This window comes from Pseudopipra pipra, chromosome 5 (genome assembly GCF_036250125.1).
Source record: "Pseudopipra pipra isolate bDixPip1 chromosome 5, bDixPip1.hap1, whole genome shotgun sequence".
NCBI lineage: Eukaryota > Metazoa > Chordata > Aves > Passeriformes > Pipridae > Pseudopipra > Pseudopipra pipra.
In genome coordinates, this window is record NC_087553.1 from 41,932,893 (window position 1) to 41,959,232 (window position 26,340).

The 26,340-nt window shown below is 43.0% G+C and overlaps 1 protein-coding gene across 5 annotated transcripts in view; it reads right to left on the minus strand.

The window, feature by feature from the left end:
- The window catches only part of RASSF3 (Ras association domain family member 3), a 110,998-nt gene that overhangs the window by 39,699 nt on the left and 44,959 nt on the right, over window positions 1-26,340 (minus strand). The window contains exon 1 of one of the 5 annotated variants that reach the window (XM_064655785.1): window positions 13,096-13,205. The exons of 3 other annotated variants lie outside the window; for them this stretch is intronic. Coding sequence is in view for 1 of the 2 variants with exons in the window: in XM_064655782.1 (XP_064511852.1) it covers window positions 12,095-12,223 (129 nt within the window). In the remaining variant the exon portion in view is untranslated. Of the gene's footprint in view, window positions 1-12,094; window positions 12,353-13,095; window positions 13,206-26,340 lie in introns of those variants that run through there. One more of the 5 variants, XM_064655782.1, reaches the window with a different exon arrangement.

A 26,340-nucleotide genomic window follows, 5' to 3' on the forward strand; every position in this document is an offset into this window, starting at 1 on the left:
TGTGATTTGGTGATCAAAAAGAAGTCAAACCAATTTGCATTACACCACCTGCCATGTTTCAAGCCAACTTACTTGATTTTCTGACAGCTGGACACTTCTTTAGAGTTACTGTTTAACGGACAGTTCCATTCTTATTCAGAACTCAAGAAAGGTGTATATCAGGAATTACTTCTCCTGTATTTTATAATAAATCTTCCATCACAATATCAAGGCAACCACAAATGCCCTATGGTTTAACAAACCAAAGGAGAAATCCTGATGGAACACACCCCACTGGCAACAAAGCCACTAGGATTTACACAGCATCAGCGGTTCTCCTCCTTGCCTAAATACTTGGCATTTATTTGGGATAAAGTTACGTATGCTGTGATCAGGTCTAAGATGTAGGAACTGTCTACACTTTGTAGTGTAGACAGTGGCTGGCTAATGGGCACCCAGCCTAATCTAGAATATAAAAATCTCATCATTCTAAGCATATGAGATGTCTGCTTCATTTTACAGATCAAAAATTCTGACTAAAGTGACAAAAAGCCAGAAATCCTACAACCAAATCTACTTCATGAAGGGGACATTGCTCACAGGTTTGAGCAAGCAATAAGGACATTCTTCTGATTATTATACTCTTCAATAACACAGTCTACTGAATATTTTCTCAAGAAAAAGGTTGCAATTTACAGCACGGAATTAGAAGTCTTACAGAAGATATTTTCTTTACCATACTTTAATGAAAATGTGATGGGTTTAGATAAGTTGAATTTTATTTTGCCAACATTATACTTTTTTAAAAGCAGTAAAAATAGCAAGGGACCAACAAAAGTTCAGAGTAGTGGATCACATGGTCAACTGAACACTAATACCATTTTTCAATTTCTGTGAAAACAAACTTGTTCCCAGGAAGCCCAAATCAGACCTCAAAGCAATACTTTGCAGAGAATGTTGAGAGAAGGTATTTAGATTTGTCAGCAATTCTGTTATAAACCACAGCAGTGCAAATCAGTCTCAGACTAAAAGGAGATGGGAAATTAATTGGTACCCAAAGAATAAAACAAGTTCTCGCTTGGCTAGGACCTTGAAGGAAAAATAAGGAGGGAAAAAAAAATTATTCGGGAATAATTCTTCACATAGTCATAGAGCCCAAAGGAAAAAAAAAAACTTAAGAAAGGCAACTCTCTAGGTAAATTAATTCAATTTTATATTCATTGAGAGTAGAAAAACAAAGTTTAAAATAATGTGATGATTTGATTCAGAGGTTTATCTAACTGATGTCCAGAAGTACTTACTGTCTCCTCAGACAGCCATATGCACATGCAGTAGTCTCTTATCACTACAATGAATTAAAAGGTAACTAAAGCAATTCAATATTTTAAGAGTCACTTTCCCAGGAAAATAACTAAATTATATTAGCAAATACAAAAAAGATAGTCCAGTCTTTGAACTCTACAATGGCCCCACTCCATGAGACTGACTATCTTAACTTAGCTACTGTGACTTCATCCACTTAGACCCTGAGGTCCACTCACTGGGCTCTCTAAAAGCAGCTGAATTATTTTCATTACAGAAAGAGCTGATTAAGACTCCTGTCATTAGTCATCACCCCATATTGCATATTCTTTGTTCCCTCAATTCAACAACTAAAGGACCCCTGAATATCAAGTTAAATATTCCCAATTCATCTTAAACTGAGCTGCTAACTCATGCAAAAAAGGCAAGCTCTCCTTAATATTAGATTTTACAACAAAATTAGCTCCAAAGATGTGGATACACTTCTAAATACAGAAAATAAGATTTCAGAGTTACAAGTTTGTGTAGACACTGCATAAGAAAAGTAACACTGTGCTGTTAGGATTCATGAAAGCTATGAGTATCATGACCAGAGAAAGATTTCTTTAATGAAAGATCAAGTTCTCCTTAATACAGTAGATTTCTCTTGTGCAGATTGCATGGGAGTCTGGTTACTGCTTGCATCAGGTTGCCTGCACAGGTGATGTTCCCCCGACTCTGCATCTGGTGTTCTTACACTGCCAGCACTTGTACGTGGGCACCTAATGCAGCAGCTGTGTCACGTATGAACTTGTGACTGAACTGGACATTTTTCCACAGGACACGAGACATAGTTCCCTGGTCCAGAAATACGAACAGGCCATTCTTCAGCCTACACTTACAGCAGGACAGATATACTTTTCCTTCCTTTTTCATTCAGAACTCCTGAAAGACAAGCGAGTCACAAACCAACTCCCCATCTCAAATGAGACTTTTACCATGCCTCATATAGCAAACAGGATCATTTACTCCAATTTGCTCTCAGCAGTTTGTTAAGTGCTCATATTTATCATCCTGCAACAGATGGAACAAGTCTTCTACACAAAGATTCCTTCCTTCTCCTCCTCTTTCATTCCTCAGCTATCAAATGTAAAAGCTACACCTACTCCAAGCTTTCAGATGCCAGGTCAATGCCACATGGAAAGTAAGAGATTTCAGCAGTTTCCAGGAGCACTCCCTATCGCAGCATTTACCCCTATACTATACCACAGCCATCACATGGCTCTAATTTTTGGATCACAGCTACTCCTGCTGCTGGAAATGGGGAGCCTGCACGTTTGACAGGATTAAAAAGAACTACTCTCTTGCTCATATTTCTGTTCCTTAGTCTTCAACACTTAGGTTCAACAGCCTAGCCTGATGGATCCAGAAATGCTTCTGCAGAAACCCTCTCTCTCCACTGCTTTTTAAAGCATATGGTAACAAAATAGAGACAGATCAGTCTTTAAGGCATTAGTCTGGACAGCTGGGGGATCGGTGCCTGCAGCTGGCTACAGCGTGTACCTGCTGTACACTTTAGGCACAGCCTAGGTCACTTACCACATGACAACTTCTCTACAACTAACAAACTAACCAGAGATGCAAAAAACCAGAAGTTTATTTTTTACCCTTTACATCATAAACGGTAACACAAGATACCTGTCTATGCCTACACTACATAACCTTTGCACACATCAATAACAACGTAATAAAAAAATTGTAATATAGTAGTTCAAATTACATCTATTGTGAAAAAACTGCACTGACAACACTGAACCTTGAACTTACTCATTTCAGACATTAGGACAAACAATGCAAGTCAATTCTCCCATTATGCAACACACAACCACCATATTCTTAATCTTTTAAGCAGTGGCAAAGAATATGCTGGTTTCTGTACACATAATCACAATGGCTCATGCCAAAATCCCTAGTGCAGATGCTGGAGTTTATACGGCTTTACCAGATCCTTCTCAGATGAACCATGAAAATACTTTGCAATGAGATGAGTAACTCTGTACAAAAAGATTTTCATATCTCAGCTTATGTATCTAAGTGAACACACTAAATCAAGCTACTGGTGAACTGAACAGCAAGACAAGCAGGTTTTGTTTTTGAGGAACATAATTCTTCAGAAGAGAGGAACCCGCTAAAAGAAAAGTAATGCTCTAAATGAAACATCTGAATTAAACTCTTTCAAGTTTACAGGCTAGTGTGATTTAGGCACAATTGACTATAAAAAGTTACTAATAACCTCTATAACAGGTTATTAGCCATCAATAAAACTGTTAAGCTACTTGTGAAGTATTAACAAATTTGTTCTATTACAAACTTCAAGGGGGACAAGACAAATCATGGGATTCCTGCTTCAGCAGAAATAAAATTAAGTACTTAATTATTTGGCAAGCTATCATCTTCAACCAGAGCAGAACTTGATATTCAGTTTTTATTACAACTACTTAGGCTTTAGAGAGACCATATTGACTGTGTACTGCAAACACAAGATACAAGGGCTGTGCACTACCAGGAAGAATTCAGCATGGTTAGACTGTGTATCCACGCACTCAACCACACCTCTGATCAATGAGGAGACAACAAACAAGACAAGCAGTCCTAATTACGGACAACAGGTATACCTGTAAAAGATTAGAGACAACTGCCTTTGTAATTTGCCCCAATATATTATTTTATATAATTTCTAAAAGAAACACACTTGCAAACAGCATTTTCCACAATTATTTAGTGGGTAAAGAACAAGACAGAGAAGCTGACAATCAGCATGCCGAGTACTCCTACATACCCCACATTAACACTTGATGCATCCTCTGAGGCAGATGAGCCAGTGCTGCTTTTACTATTATTTTCAGCACAGCATAGGTTCCTCTGCATACACTACTACAAATTCCTCTCCAGCACACACACAGATGAACAACTAGAAAGCAATCTTAATTGCTACATAAATCACATGTGGCTACTTAGCATAGCCAAATACACGTCTGCATAGGAAGCAGTCTCCTCAGAACTGTCTGCAGTATTTCATCAACATCTCAAGTGTGCCAAAATCAGAAGGAAGGCAGCAATTACTCACCCCAAGTCAATTCGCACCTGTCTATAGAGACGTACAGGCTTTTGTATGGGTTCAGGCACCTGAACCCATACAAAAGCACTGAAACTAAGGGATGACAGCATGCTGGGGTAGCTTCAATCCCACCAGGGCATGCCCAGAACATCTGTGGGACTGCTGGTTTTAAGACTTTTCCTGAATGTTGGTATCAAAAGGTACAAATCCGTGTGTGTATGCATATGCGTGTTATATTTATATGTATTTTTTAAATATTTTTATATAAATATATAATGTATATATTTGGGGTTTTTTAAGTGTTTGTATATGTTTATTTTTTTAAAGTGTGAGTGTATCTATGCATGCATACATAACACCCCTACTATTTCTACCCAAGAGTGAAATGCAGGACATATTGAAGAGCCTAGCCTGACATGCTGCGTGCAGAAGTCCCCAGGACCTTCTCTGTCTGTCCACGAGAAGAGGTGAACAGAGACCTGTCACTCTCATGTCTATCTTCCTGAAACTTATGCTGCTTGGCTCACTTGTATAGTGTCACAGGCAAATGCTGCACTACACATCTACAACTTCATCTAAAATTCTCTGCTAATCAGTTTATTTAAAATCATAGAATATTCTGAGTTGGAAGGGACCCATAGGGATCACTGAAGTCCAAGTCCTGGCCCTGTACACTAATCACACCAAGTGCCTGAGAATATTGTCCAAATGCTTCTTGAACTCTGTCAGGCTTGGTACTGTGACTGCTGCCCTGGGGAGCCCATTCCAATGCCCAACCACCCTCTGGATGAAAAACCTCTTTCTAATGTCTAACCAAAATCTCCTCTGACACGATTTCAGGCCATTCTTTTGGGTCCTGTCATTGGGCACCAGAAAGAACAGATCAGTGTCTGCCCCCCCTCTTCCCCTCACAAGGAAGTTGTAGACTTTCATGAGGCCTCCCTTCAGTCTCCTCTTCTCCACCCTGAACAATTTAAGTGACCTCAGCTGCTTCTCGTAAGTCTTCCCCTCCAGATCCTTCACCATCTTCACTGCCCTCCTTTGGATGCTAATAACTTTATAATCTTCTTATAATTGTGGCTCCCAAAACTGCACACAGCACTCGAGGTGAAGCTGCACCAGTGCAGATCAGAGCAGGACGATCCCCTCCCTCGACTGACTGGTGATGCTTTGCCTGATGCCCCCCAGGACACGGTTGGCCCTCCTGGCTGCCAGGGCACTGCTGACTCATATTCAACTTGCCATCGACCAGGACCCCCAGGTCCCTTTCCATGGCACTGCTTTCCAGCATCTCATTCCCCAGCCTGTACAAACATCCAGGGTTGCCCCATCCCAGGTGCAGAATCCGGCACTTCCCCTTGTTGAACATCATATGGTTGGTGATTGCCCAGTCCTCTGATTTGTCCAGGTCTCTCTGCAGGGCCTCCCTGCCTTCGAGGGAGTCAACAGCTCCTCCTTCGAGTCCTGTGTCCAAGTCATTAATGAAGATGTTGAAGAGAACTGGACCTAAGATGGAGCCCTGCAGAACCCCACTAGTGACAGGTTGCCAGTCTGATGTTACCCCATTCACTATAATCCTTTGTGCCTGACCCGTGAGCCAGTACTGTTTGCATGTATTAATCCAACAGTGATGCACCGGCTTTTTTACACAAGGGATAAACTGCAGTATCAGTTTCTACTTCAGTTTTTCTTCATAATTTTGCTCTTGCAGTAGCTAAATGTTAACCAGCAAGAACTTCCTCCAAAATGGTCATTCTGATATTATTCTTATACACTAGTCTACAGTTGAAATAACAGATCTTGAAAATGGGGTTCCAAATTCTCTACTTCCTTAAGTAACTGTTTATGCATTTTTTAAAATCTCTTTAGTGTATTCAGATGACCTTGAGCTCTGTTGTTCTGCAGAGCATTTTCCTGGATTCACCAGATTCTTCAGTTAAAACAAAACTCCTTGTGTCAGCAAGTCTACTCACATGTGTCTAAAGAAGTCTAAGTCTAAACATTTTGGACCATAAGGCCATAGGTGCCCCCTACCTTCTGACTTCAGTGAAAGTCCGAAGCTCCAGCAGCTCTGCCCTTCTCTTTTGCACTTAAAGATGCAGGATTATCCCAACTCAATTACATCACTTAAATCACAAAACACCCGTACTTACTAAGTACTCCTGATCTTACCAACGTGAAGCCTAGCTACTGTACTCCAAGACTCAGACAGAAGAATCAAAGCCTTATTTTCTCCAAACAGAAGGAAAAAAAAAAAAATCCATGTTTATCTGGTGATATTCAAATAAGTATCAATAACAAAGATAGTAACACATTGTCTGTGCTTCCAAAGCTTATGCTAACAGAGAAGTAACTGCCTGAGATGCATCTAATACAGTATTAATACAACAGACTAAAGAAAAAAGTAAAAATGTAAGAGTTTGTCATCTAGTCTCAATACTGCCTGCCGCTGGTGCTGCACTCATGACACTTAAACTGCTGAATGCAACAGCACTCAGTGACTTGAACTCTACTTGGGACAGTATGTTAATCCAGCTCATCTAAATTGTTTCTCAAATTTTTGTATGCTGGTAGTTACCATTTCATACAGTTAGGTCCCCAAAATTTAAACTGATGATTCCAAGAACCAACTGCGATGATAAAGCAGCATACAGCAACCAGCATCCTCTGCACAGAGCACGAATTTCATCTCGCCTCCAGAGGCGGTCAGACATCACAAGGGGACTCAAGAGTTCACCCCAAAATGGCCATCAAGCCCCTCCAAGCTACTGACACACACACGCCACGTCAACTGCTCCAAGAGTGAGGCAGAAACACAAAATAAGGACCACTATTTTACTTTCACAGTAATGTGAGCTTAAAATAGACACAATCTCTACTCCGCTCATTCCTTCAATTCTTAACTTTCAAGCATTTTAGTTGTGACAATGTTTATCCCATAGTACTCACAGACTGCCAAATAGATTTAAAAAAGAGAGAAAAAAAAAGAAACATTACTGGATATTTTTAGGGGTTTTTTTATTTTTTAAATAAGTTTTACAACTACCCGTCAAACAAAAACCTAAACTTTTTGGCTCCAAAGCAAGCCTATAATTAGAAACTCATTTTTTCTGGTAGTCAGGAGAGCCATTTTCCCTAGGGAATGTTGCTGAAAGGAAACCCAAGAAGAGTCGTAACGGTCAAACAACGTGAAACATTAATAACAGCCACTGGTAACACAAAGCCATCTTAACTAGACTTGAGCATTTACAAATTGCATTTTATTCCTAGAAACTGTTTTCTTCCCAAATAAAATGCCTTTCTTTAATCTCTCTTCCTCTCAATAAAATCCCTCAACCTCCTGTGCACATTCATGTGGATGAGACCTAAAGAAAGGCTTCTGAACCCAGAAGTTTGTCCTACTTTTTCACACTTGTACGAGTTCGCCCATTAAAAAAAATGTGCTACACCTTTCCCTGCAAACCTCTTCCAACAGTGAAATGAGAGATGGCTGGTTACCTTGCCAGGACTAGTTAGGGATGTTACTTTCAACCTCTGCCTTTTGCCTTTCCCCTTCATACCTCCTCTGCTCTTCTCTATCCACTTTCCATTTCCAGCTTTCTTATGGATTTCCTTTCCCACCTCCACTACCACACCTGCAAATTCAGCTGATGGGCAGAAAAGACAGTCGGAAAGCCAATGTCATGGCAGGGGGCACTGGGTGAGGGTGCAGGGGAAGGAACTTAGACAGCGGGTCTGGAGGCCATGAAGACTGAGACCAGTAAGGGGAAGAGAGAGGGAGAAATCAGACCTCAGACAGAGAAGGACCAGTGTTGACAGCAAGGCATCGAGCACCTTCTTGAGTGCAGGAGGAACACATGCATTTCTGGAAACTGCCAACAGAAGCAATGTAATGTGCATTTTTCTTGCAAATACTTTTACGGAGCCCCCTGCAAAATGGTAGAACAGAGCATGAACACACAGTACCATTTTTTTTTTTTCAAAGAGTAAAGCAGCATCCAAGCAACAAACTTCCTATATCCAAGCTATTTTGCATCAGACATCAAGCAGAACTCTCTCACATTTTGTGTGCAAACTATTCACAATTCAGATGATGAAGACGAGCTGCAGGATTGGCCCTCTTCTAACAGCTAGGATACATGACCTTCATAGCACTTGCCAGCTTCTGAAGCAAGGTTTCCCAAGGCACAGTGGTGTCCTCTGTCGCAGATCCCTCATATGAAAGGGCAGAGAGAGATCTTGACCACAGCCTCTTCTCATGTTTCTAACCCTTACAGTTACACTGGGAGGGGATGACAAATGCAGAGCAGGCAGAACCAAGTACACGGATATCCTCAAGCGTTTACAGGGATCCTCATGGAAGATACGAGCTCAGCAAGGCTGGGAACTAACTCAGACACCAACTAAAATGCTTGAAAAGCTACTGTCCATCAAGACCCCTGAGAAAGGAAAGTATTGGAAGGATTTACATTAACCCAAAGTGGTTCAAAGTAGAAGAATTCAGGGAACTGGGTGTCGAAGGAAAGTGCAGAAAACATGCACGGGAAGATGTGCATCCTTCCAACATATGGTGGGGCTTTCAGCAGCAGGCATGACTGTTTTCAATTTTCCTGAAAGGATGGGGGTGGGCTGGAGAAAAGAGGGAGAGAAAGGGGTCAGCTTTCAGAAGTTTACCAAACATCTTATTTTGGTATTTTCTCTACAGGGAATGGACAATTTCCAAAGGCTTGATCATACAGAAGCACAGGTCTGATCTCGCAAAAGCCTATGTACATGGATAACTTTACCTCACGTGAGTAGTCATACTGGCAGGACAAATATATTTACAGTTCCTCCTTTTTCATTTATGAAATGAGTCATTGCAAACACAAAACAGGGCCACAGTGAGCTTAATCTATATTTAAATTTTACAAGAGCCACAGAAGATAAGAAACCTTAAATAAAGCTAAAATTTCATGAGCAGCAACACTGCATAAAGCAACCTGCATTTTATCTATATTGCCCTCAGACTGAAGTATTTCTTGCCTAAGAAATAACTTTGGGGCCACAGCTCAACCCCAAACATCGTGCTGCCTATCACATGCTGCAGTGGTTTTATGCTGCAAGTATTTTAGAAGTGGTACAGAGAGATGAAGAGACAAATCTTTAACAACTCTAGAGATTAGGTATCATAGGCAAAGACCAAAGGTATTATCACAAGATTGTTACATCATAATTGCTATCAATTCATTAATCTTGTCTCAGCTGCAGATCTGAGGCATGAAAGCCCATCCTTGACCTATTAAATGGAAGACAAAACTTCACTACTTAAACCCGTGAATTTCCTTTTTTCTTTCTTCCTTTTCTTTGGAAATCCATACAAAACAAGGCTAAACACTAGTACTGAGTTTTTCTGCAGGCACAGCTGCAAGCCAAATGCTCTAACCCATTTCTTCCCAAGAAAGGGGGCAGAGGGAGCTAAGATAGAGGGATAAAAGTAATGGCCAGCATTTAAATCTTCTACAAAAAAAGAAACCCACACTGCAAAACTTAATATCTGTATAGTTGAGAAACACACAGAAACAATAACTAATAGCTCCCCTCTTTTCTGTTTGCTCAAGGGGACATAGTATGCATTTTTTGACTAAACCTCAAATACAAACCAAAAGTAACATCCTCTTCCCTACAAAGAGGCTTATTATGACTGTTATTGCTGGAAGGGGAAACTCACTCTTACTGGCCACATGACTGTTGAAATCTACATTCAGCATTGTTTGGGGATTTTTTTTCTTTCCTCTATAAATCAGCAGCTCAGAGCAACTGGTAATAACTTTATGACTAGAAACATTAGCTGAGTATTTCTGATGCTGCAGAGTCAGCAATACGGATTAATTTATTCCAGCCTACTAAATACATACTTAAACATGTACCCTGCAACACCTCACTGCAGTATTCTCTTGGGAAACATTACTAGAACAGAATAACAAATTTTAGTTGCGATTTGGGGTTTTTTTCCAGTCCCTCTCGCTTGGAAACATCATCACATACTGCAATTTACACATTTCCACAATTTACTACTTATACAGCTAGTATTTTGTAAAACAACTCATACAATAGCATTATAAAGACACATGTATGCTTTTAGATCTGAATCAAGACCTGGGCCTTCTCACATGTCACAATATAGTAGCTACACCGAGCCTGACAGCAGTTAGGTATCTATTCACATAGTACTGTCACACCACGATTCTCCTCTGCGAGGGCCAGGTGGCAGCCAGCACTGGCTAAATACATTAGCAGATGAAGTTCAAGGACACTCTGCAGGACTCGCCAGTTTCCAGAGAATACCTGAGGTTAGTGGGAGGCTGAAACTCAAAATGGATGAGAAAAAGACAACCCCTGAAGAGAGGTGTTAAGAGGAGCACACTGCACAAAAGCAGCCACGACCTGATAAGCAGCTGGTCCCAGCCTATTTGCACCAAATGCCCAAGCTCAGGTGTAGGGAGAGGGTGTGCCCAGGCTCCTTGCCAAACTTTGCAAAGGAAGTAAAAGCTCAAGAGAGCTGTGTGCACTTCCTCAAACAGGAGCAAGAGTTTCCCGAGGGGCAGCTAGAGGCTTTCAGTTTTAAGCAAATCAGAAATGGAGCATAACAGATGGGCAACCTCAGAGAAACATAAACCAAGATTTGCTTTCTGCAGCAGAACATAGCCTACAGAAATGGCTGTGGGCAATGAATGATGGTTTTTGACATATGGCACGGGTGGACCAGAGGGCAGCTGTGGTACCCAGGCTTTGACAAGCAAGTTTATAACCAGGTCCCCACAGCAGCAGTAATACTGGAACCGAAATTCAGTGGGGAAAAACTCCAAGAGTTGGTAGAAAGAAACAAACGCTGAACAGAAAGAAGCTACAGATGCTGGTAGGAGCAGGTGAAGAAGAACTAGTATAAACAAAACAGGTCGCTAGCTTCCAGTTTCCAAAAACACAAAACACCTCTACGAAGACGTCCTGCGCTTTAGGATGAGAGAAATGAGAGGGAATGGACTGCTCTGCTAAAGAAATGTGACGTTTACCCTATATGGTTTAATGACTGCTCTGGATCGGACAGGTCCTGCACTGAAATTTCAACGCTGACCACAACAGGGGTTGGTTCGGGGTTTTTGCTTTGTTTTTAATCAGTTCTTCACTTCAAAGCCTACTTGCAGCTCATTGCCTGAGCGTGAATGCTTAAACCAAGACACTTAAACACTTCTGAGGGCCTTTTTCTGCCAACAAACCAGCTGAAGAGGCTGTCATTCATCGCGGAATGAGCTCCGAGAGGAGCGAGGGGCAGACCCTGCCGTGCCCCGGCGGAGCGCTGCCCGCCGAGCCGGCAGCGGGGCCGACAGCGCGGTTACCACAGACATGTGATCCCTCCTCACATCCCCTGCTCGCCGGGCGCTGGGGGTCCCTCAGCCCGGCCGCCGAGCGGGGCACGCCGGCGGGGGCCCCTCCAGAGACCCCTCCGGAGACCCCCGCCCGCGCGGGAGCCCTGCTCGAAGCCTGGCGAGGGAAGGAGCCCTGCCCGGCCGCCTGCTCCCCGCTCCGTCCCGGGTGCGGGCGGCTCCGCGGGTCCTTCCCCGTGGGGGAGGGGGCAGCGGACACGTGGAGGCCAAGCCGGAGGGAGCCGGCCCGGCCCGGCCCGGCGGAGCTGCCTCGCGGGCGCAGCCGCCCCTCAGCCCCGCGCACGGCACTTACTTGCGGGACGGCGCGGGACTTGCCCGGCGGCCTCCTGAAGAAGGAGGTGCGGGCGGTGAAAAAGAACTCTTCGGACTCCTCCTCCTCCAGGCTGCTGTACCCGCTGCTCATACTGCTGGTCCAGGTCATCGGCAGCGGCTGCTAGTGCTAGTGGGGCCGGGCGGCGGAGAGCGCCGTCCCGGCCGCCGCATGGGGCCCCGCCGCTGCCACTCCTCGCCCAGCCCGGCGGGTCCAGGGCGCAAGAGACGGAGGAGGAGGAGGAGGAGGAGGAGGAGGAGCCGGGCTGTGGCTGCCGCGCTCCCGCCCTCGCTCCGCTCCCTTCCTGCCGCGCGAGTTCCCGCGGGCAGCGCCGCCTCCGCCCGCCCGGGCAGCAGGTGAGGGGCAGGGGTGGCCCCTTCCCGCCCCCGCGCTCCAAACACCCGCCAGGCCCGGGCAGGGGGGCGGCCGCGTCCCTGACCCCCTTTCCCGATGTCGTGTCCCCATGTTAGTTACCAGGAACGAGGCAGCTGAGGGGGGAGGCCGTGCTGAAGAAATAAGTTCCCAAACTTTTCCCCAATAATTACCCGCTTTCACCTTCTATGCACTGTAAGAACAAAGTTATTAAAAAATAACCGACGGCAAAGCAATGGCGAAAGCCTTTTCACCCAGCAATCCGTGAATTCAGGCTTCGCGACCGGCGGCGGCCCCACCGCGCTGAGCAGTCACAGCCCCGAGTTTCGCAGCCGCGGCGGTGCCTGGCCCCGGCTGCTCCGGCACCATCAGCAGCCCACGGACTGTTAAATCGATGGAATTCATCGCCCCGGGATGTAGCGAGGAGTGAGGCTTGTGAAGACTCAGCAGAGATTAGATATGTGTACAGATAGCAAGACTATCCAGAGCTGCAACGGGAAAACATATTTAAAAGCACAAAAGTCCTGATAAGACACAGGGCAAACATCAGACTCATCACCAACGGGGGAAATGACAGACAATGCGTGAAGGCCAAGTTGCTCCGTAATTACCTGCTTCAGAGTTTCTCATGTCTTCCTTTAGTTTATCTAGGGCTGGTCACTGTCACCGACAGGATGCTGGGTTTAAGGTACCGCTTCCTAAAGCTTTGCAGCTGCCCATAAAAGCAGACTTGCCTTTCCTGCACACCCTTAGTCTGGCGTTCCTTCTGTCCCCTATGCCACAGCAGTGGCCCCAAGAGGGGAAATGAGTCACATCAGCCACTTGCTGCCAGAGCAAACCTCTGGAGACTTTGGGATCAGAGAGGAGAGCAGGCAACACCTTTCAGCAGCAGCACAGCCTTAGATTAAACAGAATTGGAGCTTTGTGTTTACCAAACTGGAATCTAAGCCAACACATCTAAGCCAGTTCCCATGGTCTCAGCACTCAGACAGAGATGTATCAGGGACACCATTACACCATTAGCTGACACCTCCTTTCCTTCTTACTGATCCCCATTTCTCTGGCCCCTCACACACTCCTCATTTGCTGTGTGTGGCTGTTCCTATCCCCCACCTGAGTGGGGACTGGGTCTGTTTCTACCACTAAGCTTCTCTTTCCACACCAGTATCCTTACATATTGATAAAGGCACATCAACACCAACAAAACAACTCACACTGAGAACTAAAACCATTCAAATCAGTTTGGGAGGTGTTAAATCCTTACTTTCCCATCAACTCTGATTCTTCCAGATTTTTGTATGGAGTTTGGCATCTGGCAGATTAGAAGGTTGCACAGCTTTTGAAACAAATAATTGAGACTAATAGTGTAGATGCGGATGTGTCAGACCTCGAGCCTACTTGTCGGCACTGTAAAGCCCCATGGTGTGCAAGATAGCTTTAAGTTGAATGCCAAGTTACTTGAATGCGACTAAAACGTGTTAAAATGCTTGTTTTAGACAAACAAGCTTTGTGTTACCTGGCTCGCCAAGCCCAGCTCCATGCCAAAGGGAAGTCCCACCAGAGACCTGCTGGGCACGCCTCTGAACCCGCCCAAGACCCAGTAACTCCAGTTTACAAAGCTTTCAGAAAAAAAGCCCCTGACCATGATCATAATTAAGGTGAAGGATTTTAAGTGATTGAGATATGCTACAAAATGGGATTTGTGTTTTCAAACTACAAAGGTATTTTTAAATATTACCTGCTGGCACACTTGACAGACTCCCCAGCAAAAAAGGTACTGTTTGTAACTTGTTTGCTTGGCTGCAGCCTCAAGCCTGGTAGTGCGTGGGTGGACCATTAAGCTGGCAAAGATGATCATCAAGACAATAAGCTGCTGCAAGGGAGCTCCAGTCCGTCTGTGCAAGATCAGTTGAAAGTCCTGGGCTCGAGTCTACATATTCCCTGTCAGCAAGGCAAGGCATTCACCTTGTCTGTGAAGCATCATTTATATCGATAACACGGAAAGATTCACAGTACCGTTTTCTCCTGCTGCAACAAAGAATGAGGAAGAGAATACATCTAAGTTCTCTGTGCTATATCTTCCAGTATGAGTTCACTCCTCCATTATGGCTCTGTTTTTAAGCCTACTAATTTTGACAGAGATTTTTTTACTTTAATTTTTTTCAGACATGGCACTGAATCAAATAATTCACATGAAGGTACAAACAGATGTGATGCCTTTCAATTTTTATTTGTTTAGTGCTGGCAAGTAACATAACCAAATCCTATCAAGTATTTTGCAAGGCTGATACTTAAAGATTAATTGGTACCCCTGTTGATTTCACTGTCTCCAGACTACTCTGTCCATATTTTTACAGTCTCTGTACCCAGACAAGTACTCTTCCACCTTCTCAAATTGACTTTTTGATCTTAACTAGGTAAGACTCATTCAAGGCTCTTTGTTAGGTGCTGCATTTAAACATCTACACTACCGGACTTGCATTATTTTTGGTTTGCTCTGACAGGCCTCTTAAATAATCAAAAAAACCCCAAACAACACTGAATAATGAAAACAAAGACAGCCATGTCTCAAGATAAAGTTAGTAATAAGCTTTCTGAAAGCATACTTGTTCTTTGAAGCATACTAGGTAAAAAAAATAACTTAAAAGCCAAGGAATGTGGCAGAGGAGTGAGATCTACAACACAGACAAGCACTACGAGGCTCTCAAACAGTCCTTCCAAGAAATAATTCAATCCCATGAGAAAATAAACTGGCAATCAGTTATCATATGATCGCACAGGCAGCTAGCAAGAAGAGGGAGATGCCTTTTTTTTTCAATGAATACTTAAGTTCTAGTAGCAAGTAGTGCTACAAATGCACCCGTGAAGAAAAGAAGAAAGAAGTTTTGGGAGAGGGTTAATTAAAGGTTGATGACGTAGATAGAATTTCAGAGTATTTTTAAACTGTAGCCAGTTAAAAGTGGTGGCTCAAGTAACAGAACCTAAAATAGTAATGGGCACTTTGTGTTTCAAAGCAAGAATCTCATTAATAAAATATTAATAAAAAGCAATCACAGGCAAAGATAACCTGTGTGATATACAGCTATTTGTTGTGTAGGGGGGGAAACAATAATTAAAATGACTGTTCATTTCAGGATAAAATTCAGCTTTAAATCACTTAGTGGTTTGGGAGAGTCAGTTCAGAGAAATGGAACATCAAGCATAGCTTCCAGAAAAGTGGAAATAAAAGCTGAACTTCCTAAATGGCAAAAGAGGTGTGAATAATTTTATGAATCTGGCAAGAATTAGGACTTCGAACTACCATGACTGAAACAACCCTTAAAAGCAGACACAGAATTGCATAGAGGTGGACTACTGCAAAAGGTCCTGCAGCTTCCTTACTTTATTTGTATTAAAATATCACTTTGTTGAAGTAATCACAATACCACAGGAAAATATAGTTGAATGGGATTACAAGAGGCAGTTCAGTACATTCATCTCCTGCTCTGAAGAAGAGCACCCAACTTTACACCATCCCTAAAAGACCTTTAGAAATCTGTTCTTAAAACACAGTACGGTGCTGTAGCACCTCCCCTGTAGGCCATCCCTTCTAGTGTTTAAGTTATTTATTGAGTTAGAAAGTTTTTCCTAACGTCTCATTTTAAATCCTTAACCTTGCCCATTTGCTTCTTAGCAAGAGAAATAGAGGGAGAACAGTCCATTGCTGGTTTTTTAGAGCAACTTTTTGGGTATTTGGGGACTCTTTGTTCTTCCCATTTTTCTGCTTCCCAGACTAAACAAAGGGACAACTGATAACACATCCTATAGAGTTTACATTAACTCCATCAGCAACTGCATGATGTTTACATGTATCAAAAACATCCTCTCCACCCTCTGACATAGACACTGGGAAGACTCATTCAACTGGGAAAGCCACTAAACATTCACTTGGCCAGTAATGTTGCTTTGAGCACCAGGACCAAGACACTCACTTCTGCACACAAGCCTTGGTCTTCTCTCCAGACTTGTGGCAGACTACATCAAAAGGCACTGGGTCAAAGGATCAGGAAAGCTAAAAGCAAGATAGAGCATGGGTTTGGGTAGTCCTGTAGCATTTAAGACTATATTTCTATTACAATTAAAAAAATAATTTGGAGATCTCAAGAGAAGAATTGACAGATTCCTCCTTTACTACCTCCCCTGACTTCAGTGCCCCAGGTGAAACCCTGCAAGGATGCTTACATTCTCTGGCAAGCAGGTCCCGCAGTTGCAGGCAGCAGCCTCTGGTGGGATGGGAGAAGTGAAAGGAAGCAGGACATGGGCTGTGCGAGGGAAAGGGTCATTGCAGACACTCAACTTTCTCACCCCGCTCTAAACCTGCATTACTATCCTCCCTGTTTCATCAGTGCTTTGCAGGAAGAGTTTCATTAATGACCCTAGCAGTATTTAATTCTAATTGCTATGAATTTGCAAGATGCCCCCAACCCCTGGCTGTTTTGGTCTTTTCTGGAGTACTGTGACTCCTTCTCTCCCCCTCTCATTTTCTGCCTTCACATGTCTTTGCAAACCCTGGTCCTGATCCTGTAAAGGATTAACCATGGACATAGCCTTACCGGTGTAAAGTATGCCTTTGACTTCCAACTATAGTTTTACTTTCTTTTATCATTTATCAGAGCTTCAGCACGACTGTGTCATTCTTCCCTTTCTTTTTTCTTTTTTCTCGATAAATTTTTTAGCTTTTTGAAAACTTAGGGACTTTCAAAATTTAGGGACACCTTAGGGCTGGTTGCTATCTGGTAGCAACAGATGTTTAATAAATTACTCCCTGTATTTAAAGAGTAATGATGTTCCTGGTCTAGGCACAGTATGGGCTGCATGATGTGAGGCTGGAAAAGAAAGGAGTAAAGGTAATCTGTTTCTGTACCAGCACTGAGACAGTGCTGTAGCCAACACCTGCTTGAGTATACTGATTTTGAGATTTTTTGTGCAGACATTCGTCCAAGTGTGGATCAAAATCTTAAAGAACTAAAGAAAACCAGAAGTATAGAAGGGACTGCAAAAAAACTATGCAGTCAGCCCCTCTTCCCTAACCAAGAGCTGCTTCAGGTACATTCCTATGGGACATACTAAATCTTAAAATACACTTAGGATTGAAACCCATTATTTTAATTATTTAATTATATGTGTATAGCAAAGACTAACTAAAAACAAGTTGCAGAGGAAAAGAGTTTGTAACTGTCCCTTTAAAATCTGAATAAATAATTCATTGTGTAGGTTTAGTTTTTTCTGCATTCCAGCTGAAAACAGTAGTAATTTCAGATGATCAAAGCAAAGCAATGAAGTTGAAATACAACCAACCCAGAATATCCACTCAGGCCTGTAGTTTCCTTACACCAGTAAACTTTGTGTTTACTCATTTCTCCCATTTGTGTTGAATTAATAGCTCAGGTCTGTTTAGTACCACTGGCAGCAATGACAATTATCCTTTGATTCATACTCAGCAAATCGTTAATTCAAACAAGGTCATTCCAGCCACATAGGCACATGAGTGCAGATTGAAAACAAACAGGAGCCAGGTAAACAGCCTCTCCCCATATCCTGGGGAAGAAATGCCATGGGGACACGTACTTGTTATAGCAGATACAACCTTAGAGAGCACTGTCAGGAATTCTTCTCTGCCTCTTAAAATTCTTGATTCTGCCCAACCCTTAAGCCCCCTTGGTGCAAGTTGTTCATTCAAAATCCTCAAAAAGAAAGGGATAGCTGGAAATGAAAAATAACCCATGTAATCACTTTCTTACATGTTTGCACACTTGCAGTCATGCACCAAATCTGTGTTCTTCATCTACCATACTTGGATTGCTCAGAAGGTAACAGAAATCGGAGCAAGTTCACCTTCCCTGTTGCAGGGGTTGTGGTCAGAGCAGTCAGACCTTCATTATTTTGAAGGGGGATAGCAAGCGGATGGAATGAGAAGTCTGTGCTTGTCTCCGTTCTTGCAATGCTGCAAACATGTGGCCACCTACCTACATGCACAGTTTGACTGAAATCAGTAGAGCTACTCATAATTTTAAACATGCACATAGTTTGGAGGACTGGGGACTTGGTTGCTATGTAAAGCTATAAAGATAAAACTTTACCTTCCTGACAATTTTGGAATTACCATCATCCTTGTGTTAAGAGTTTGACAGTTTTCCAGAATATTCTATACCCCTGTTTATTGCAAAAAGATGTGTCATCAATTCAGCTTAGCAAGATGACTCAAAGTCAGCTAGTATAAGATGACAAATACAACCCTCACTAAGGGAATATTTCTGCAGTTTGAACATACTGCCATGGAGTCTGGCCTCATCATGTGGTGTCAGCATGCACCTTCCTACATCCTGACCCACCCCAAAACCCATTGGGACCAACTGAAAGACTCTCATTGCCCTTGAAAGGATTTTGATAAAGCTCATAAAGCAATCTTCTCCCATACTCGTGTGCATTTTTCTATCAGTCTTTTCTTTTTGCATCCCAGTGAGGCAGAAGTGCTCTCCAAAACAGAAAGATTTGTTAGTAATTTTCCTTTTTTCCTCTCCTGTTGATTATAGACTAATAATATAGACTGCATTGCTAAACAAGTACTTTCTTGTCACAGATCTGAAAAGGTAGATTGTATAATATAAATGATGATCAGGTATTTTATATGTCTGTCATATGTTTAATCAGAGGGTTTCAGAGAGCTGCACAAATATACTGAAGTGAGTCTTGCCCTGCCTCTCACTCTCATTTCAAAGGCTGGATTTCTGTGGCACTGACAGATCAGTGCATATGTTGGTAGCAGTAAGAATTCAGAGCTGAGAGCCATGTTCCATGTGGCAATCTGTTCCCTGCAGCAATGGCCTTTTTAGCTTATGCTGTAGCCACCCCCAATAATTTCAGATAAAGTTTGTCAGTACCTAGATGTAGCCCAGAAGCCCCAACTCAATAAACAGGTGAATAAACATCCTTACTCACACAGTCCCATTGATGAGAATAGTCAGACATAAGTATAAGCGAAGGTTGGCATAAGGGAAGCTCAGAGGCCTGGTAGTGCTGTCATCCAATTCTCTGTAAGCACCCATGCCTTGCCAGAGTAAGCAGTAGAACTGCTATACAAGAAAATATAATCTTAAGGAAATATTCTATAACAAAATGTACAGAAAACAGACCTTCTCCTACTTTTAATTCAGTTCCTAATTGCTAACAGTGTATAAAAATACTTGGGGCAGTAAAATTAATGAGGACCTTCTGTTTTAAGTATAGAAACCACAACTGTGGAAGTTCAGCATGCTTTGTAGATACCATGAAAATGTGAGCCCTAATGCACTGTAGCTGCAATCTGATTCCAAGCATCTGTCCTCAAACTGGTGAATTGATGGGGGAAGGGGCCTTCTGGTCTGAGAATCACTTTCCAATTGTCATTTCCTAGACAAAGAACATGAAATTGTCTTGTCATACTGTGTACGAGATGACATTTTGCTCTGTTTAATAAGTCTGACTGTGATATAGTAGAAACTCCCTAGAAACTGTCCACATAAGTTTAGGACTTTGTAGGAAATCATCTTGACAACAGTGCATGAAGATAAGCGTCCCAGAAAGACAGGGCTGTTTGACAGGACAACAGATCTGACAACTTGTTGCCTGATCCATCTAGTCCACCCTTAGGTGGAAAAATCTGAAAAAAATCGCCTGAAAGTGCAGTGCCCTCTGCCTGCAGATCCAGCCCGATCAGCTGAAATGCCGGGGACTGCAGCAGGGCAGCCCCCCTTGCCTGCTCGTGCCTGCCCACTCGCTTTCCAACTTGCAAGCCCAGCAGGCAGCGGAGGAGCTGCCAGCTGCTAATGCAAGGTAATTGCTTTCTGGCCCCTGTACTTTTGCAGCACTGCAGATGAACATTTTTCACATTTTCGGTAGGATGTGACCACCTTTGAAAATTTTGCCCTAAATCAAGCTTTCTTTTACCTAAAGCTCGCTAACTCCTTCCATATTTGGTCTGCGACACATTCACTGGCCCAAGAGCTTTCTGATTCCCACCTTCATTGTCATGCTCTTCCTCCCTCACTGCAAGAATGCTGGTGCAGGGGGAGGAAAAAGTAAGACAGTTTGAAGAAAAGACAGGAGTGCAGGGAATGGAAAAAATCAGAAGTGCGAAATAGGCAAATCAGAAAAGTAAAACCCAAATAAAAAAGGTAATATTTTGGAATAAAAATAAGGTTTTTCTCACCAGAATTCCATAAAATTCCAAAACAAAATGTCCACGGAGATTTCTGGGTGGAAAAAGAGCACGTGTTTAGGAAAGCTGAGATGTGTGTTTGTAATTTGGAAGGAAGATTTAGAGAAAAAAACATACTGAAAAATTAGAAATGAAAATTATGGAAAAAGTACTTTGTGAAAAGGCAGCTAAGGAAAGCATATGTATCAGGGCTGAGAAGATACTGGAGAACTAAAAAAGAGAAAATAAAAAAAAGGAAAATATGGTGCCTCTGTTTTTCTTTCAAAATTGTGGAATGCTGTACACTTGGCATCTCAAATCCTCAATTTAGGAGATTTAAAGTCAGCCTCTTGGCTTCAAATATGGAGGGAAGACAAAGGGAAGAAGTGGACACTTTATACAACAAGAAGTCCAGCAGAGCTGCAGACCACATGGGGCTGTATCCTGTCAGAGATGTCCTGCTTCAGTACAGTTCTTGCTCTCTTCTGCCTACAGTTTATCAATCAGATGCAGTGACAGCATTTTGGAGGAAAAAAGAGATGACCAGAGGGAAAAAAAAAACAACATATGGACTTAAGTTCAACAGAAGCACCATCCCACCTCGAGGAAAACAAGCTATTTATGTATCTGCTGACTGCCATGTCTGGTCCTGCAGTGGGTGAGGAGGTCAAAGCCTGAGCCCTGGGCTGATGCAGGGAAGTTGACATTACTTATTTTTATCTGTTTCATTAACAACCTCCCCCACCAATGTTATAAAAAATAAACACAAAGGAGATATATTTGGGTCTCAAAGACATAAGGTGGGAAATGCCTCTTCAAGACTGACTGCCTCGAGCTTAACATGTGCCCCCAAGCCCCCCACATGCAGGGCATGACCAAGACCCTCATTACTTCTCTAGCCTGAAGCAGAGGTCAGACATGGGTCAGTACTCAGGTCAGAAGGGAAACTGTAAATGTAGCAATTGATATACTTTTGTCAATTTGTTATAGATAACCTTTTATACATAACATGTATATGACCTAGAATTTATAGGACTTGGACCAATGAACACTGCCAAGCTCAGTCCCAGGTTCTGGTGTTCTGAAAGTCTTATTTCACGTTAGTTCATTTGTGGGCCCTATTTTATATCAAATTAGTATATATCCTTCAAAACAAAACCCAGAGGTGCTTCCAAGGGTGGTCAGCAACAGAAATCACATCATTATGGCAGTGTGGACCCCCCGGTCTTCCTCTGCACTTCACCATCCTCTTACACTGTCCCAGCCAGTGTCACCAACTCAGCCTCCCCTCATGTTTGAACTGATAAAACATGCATGCCATATCTTGAGTCCACACGTACAGGGCTGTAGGACACAGCCTGCTCTGAGAAATGTGGATCTGAGTTACTTTACAGTACCTGGCCTGAGGCCAGGGGTCACTCCCTGGAATGGAAGCCTTTGGCCACAGAGACAAGTAGTCGCAGCTGGCTCAGAAGCTGTGCTGCATCTACATATTATTTTTCAGACTTAATTTTAAAAGCAAGGTATTTAATTATTTTTATTTTACAGTCACTGCTTATGTTGACATTGTCTAGAATGTTAAGACTGCTTTCTAAAAATGAGTTTCTAAAACAATTTTCTAAACTCATTTTCTGAAATCAGAAAAAAACCCAATCTGTTCTTACAAAATAAAATTATTTTCTTATTTTACTAAGCTTGCATGATTACTCTTCCCTGTGATCTGAAAAGGGAGCATCTGAGGTTTTAATGCTGTTATCATCTGGATGGACAGAAATGGTGGAAGAATGCGTAAAAAGAGGTTTTATAGTGCAGAGACATAGCTATTGTGGGACATAGCAAATTGTAGAGACATCCTACAGAAGCAATGTCTCTGGTATTGTCCAATGCAACAATGTCCAAGCTCTGATGCCATGGCTGTAGATGGATTTTTTTAAGGCTTTAAAGAGGTGTAAACTCTGAGCTTCTGGAACCTGAACTAGCTGGAAAGTAAGATTTTTATAAAATCACTTGTAATTGCTATCCAATGCTTTCTCTTTAGACTTGGTGCACAGAAGCAGTACTTATGTACCCCCATTGCAGAAGGCAGGTGAGTATCAGTCAAGCACGTGCAGAGGGCCTTATACCAGACCTGTCTGTATTTAAGCGCTGCCTCTCCAGTGCTTTATGAAATCTTGGTACATCTGAAGGAGAAGCTGGGGGAAGGGAAGCAGAGGAGGCAAAGCAGATGTGTCTAACTCAGGCTGTTTTACAAGCTATGACTCCAGCATTTGGTACCAAGCATATGCTGTATTTCCTACTTGAAAGCTGACTGCCACATCAAATGAAAATGGTTTTGTATGTGCTGCACCATAAAATTACACAGACACACAGGGCCACACTAACTAGCTGTTTACCTCTATGCTTCTACCAAAGCACGCAAGTATAATCGGAGGAAGGAAACTCCTAGGAGATGTGAAGGCTTTAATTGTTTCAGTGTGCAGATGGTTTGCATTACAGCAAATCGACACAGCTCAAGGTCAATTCGTAGTTCAGCAATAGCTGTTTCAGCAAGTGAATTTAGTTTGTTTACGCCTCTTCTGGGAAAGTTTTAACTGCTATATTACTATTTTATAGATATTTCTAGGCTTAAGAAACACTGCAACAGGTGAAACTGGAGGAGCGTAGGATGCCACAGCCATTTCCTTCATGACTGATGCTGAGCAATTTTTAGAGCAGCTAAATATAGCTGTTTTCCGACAACATTTGAACACTTTGTTTCAACATGTTCTCTTTTGTGTCACTGACATAGAAATGCTCTGTTACAGACTCACAAAGACATGTCCCGCAACTCCAATTTCCTTTACTATGTTGAAATGTGCCATGCAATCTCTGCACCTAGAGACTAAGGTATGACACAAGCAGTTACTCCTGCCCTTAACTATCAATCTGAGCTGTTCCTCTCTGAGAAGTTCCCAGTCCTTCTGCACAGGCAGCTCAGCTGTTCATGAGGCAGCTGCTGAACTGTCTTAATTTAGGGCTTAAATGGTTAGGATAAACTGGAACCTTTTTTTTTTTTTTTTTTTTTTTTGCTTAATAGCACCAGGCTGAAATCTGCCACAGTACCGCAGCTCGTCAACTGAGCCATCCCTCCAGGAGAAATGGAGCTCCTCAAGAGGAAAACAGGCTCAGCACCAGGGCAGGGGTGACTACTGTAGAAATACCAAGGTAAGATGTCACTAGTCAGAGTTTGGAAAGCTCCACATAGAAGAGGAACACAAAGTACTCTGGGACACAAGATGTCAGACTGCAGGAGCCACAAGCACTTTCTTTTATGCCATTTTCCAACTAGATCTCAGATCTGTCGAGGTAGCTGCCATTAGAAAGGCAATCCCAAAACCAATGTCAACTGTTAAAAAACTGTATCCAGCATAAACAGTGCATGACTTTTGTTTTTAAAGGGATGGTCTTTGTTCCTTACACCTTGCCTTTGAGTTCTGCAGATCAGTGCTTATTCCCATCAACCGTACGCTGTCTTTATCATTTATTCTCCACTCTTGTTCCACAGGGGCAGTACCAGATCCCCACGTAATCATGGGGCAGCACCGTGTCTTCATGACTGCAGTTGGTGTCTGGAGTGCCAGACCTGGAGAGCAAGGCATTGTCAAAGAGAGGTTATATTTGCATGACTCAACAGATGTACAGATGTATGTCCATATGTGCAGGTAATTTAACACTGTGGGTGCTCCTCCCCTCCCCTGACATGTGACCAAATTACCAGAGTCACAGGATAACTGAAAGATGGGTTCGACCTCAAGGTCAGAACATGGTCAGTGAACTTGCAGTCTATTTGCAGACCTCAAAATATGTCAGAAAAGTCACTTATGATAGCAGCAGAACAGTGCTAAAAAGCTCATGCTCTTCGCTGTATGCACTAGGGCATCTACCTTCATTTTGTTCGGGTCTGAAAATCTCTTTAGAAAGATCTGCTTTTAAATTAAGAAAACTCTGCAAAACTTTTAAAAATAATTTTGTGGCAGGGCTGTGAGGATTTGAAACAGAGGGGCACACCAATACTGCAAGTTGTACCTAAGAATTTCACATCCATATCCTGGAAATACTGTCTTGCCACAACCGCCCCACGCTGCACTCAGCAGTCCTCGATGTGGCCTTGACATCTGCTTCGGCATCTGGTCTTTTGGGAGGACCTGCCCCTGTGTGCTGGGCTGCTTTCAAAGGCCTCCTGCGATTGCTCGGGACGGCTGGCAGCATTCACCACCGCTCTGCACTCAGGCAGATATCCTTACAAGGCAATGCAATGATTCGCCCCCCTCCTTGGTGGAGCTCCGGCAGGCACATTCACCAATGTACATCAGGAATCCAGCTTTACCGGGTGCATTTAAAATAACTTTGGGAGGCAAAAGGCAGCCCAAGCTTTAGGTCTAATTCTTCGTGTAGATGATAAGCTGAGGTGCACTTACAGGATAGTGTGTAAAATTTGTCTAGCTCCTAACTTGGACAAAAGGCTGCAAGCATCTGGGCCACAAACTGTGCAGCTGCCAAAACGAAGCAGGCGGGCTGGAAGCAGAGCAAACTGCCTGTAGCAGCCCTGCCAACAGATTGTGCAGGTCAGCTATTGAAATGATCTGCACATCAGCATATTTCAAATTTTGAATGCAGCCTTTTGTGAAAGATCACAGTGAGAGCATTTGTAAAGAAGGGGCTGTTCTTGGACCAAAGCAATTTCCTAAAGAATCCATTTCCTCACCCAGACATCAGAAAGGTGGAAGGTTTTCCTAAAACTGGCATGAAGAGCATATCTGTGACATGGAGATAATTGCTGGAAGTAACCAGTGAAACTGCCAAATCTGACTACAGCAGAACTGCCAGGTTTTTTTCCTTCTTAGTAGCAGCCAAAAGCCACAGGTGACTTATAAGAAATGAAAGCATGGAGAAGAGTGTAAAATAAGACTGCTCTTACACATAGTGCTTTAGCACAGTCTAGAGGACTTGTCTATGAAATGCTGCCGTTGGACCATGGCCAGCTCATCTTAAAATTCAGGTAGCCTGAGAGTGGGTGGGATGGAGGCACAGGTACTTTCCTCACATCAGAGGCCCCATGACTTGGCATGCTTGGCAGTTTGGGCCCCAGCTCTGGGACATGTTGAGCTGACTCCCCATGAGGCATTCTCAGTCCAAAGAAGGCTCAAAACCACAAGTTGAGGACACTTAAAAGAAAAAAAGGAAATGGTTATTACATATTTGCAAACCGTTAGTGAAACTGGATCTGTTGGGGCAAAACTCTGCTCTCGCTGACTCTGCTGGACCCTACATCTCCTTTTCACTGTCTAACATAATGCCGTGATTCTCAAGAATCCCCAAGAGTGGGGCTGCTCTGGGAGGTCCAGACAGCTTGATGGGACACAGAGGGAACCAAGAATGAAAAATCCAGATGGCTCATGTCAGACCCTCTTGTCCTTTTTCTGTTTCTCTCTTCCTCTTTCTCTAGAGACCTAGTCAAGGTCTCTCCTCTCTCCAGCCCCACCATGGGGGATGTACACATGTGATGGGCTACTCCTGCATGGGGCAGAAGGATCTGGCAGCAAAGGGGTGAAACCCAGCAGCCTGGGCTGCAGGTTTATGGGGGGAGGTTGTGGGAGCTGCG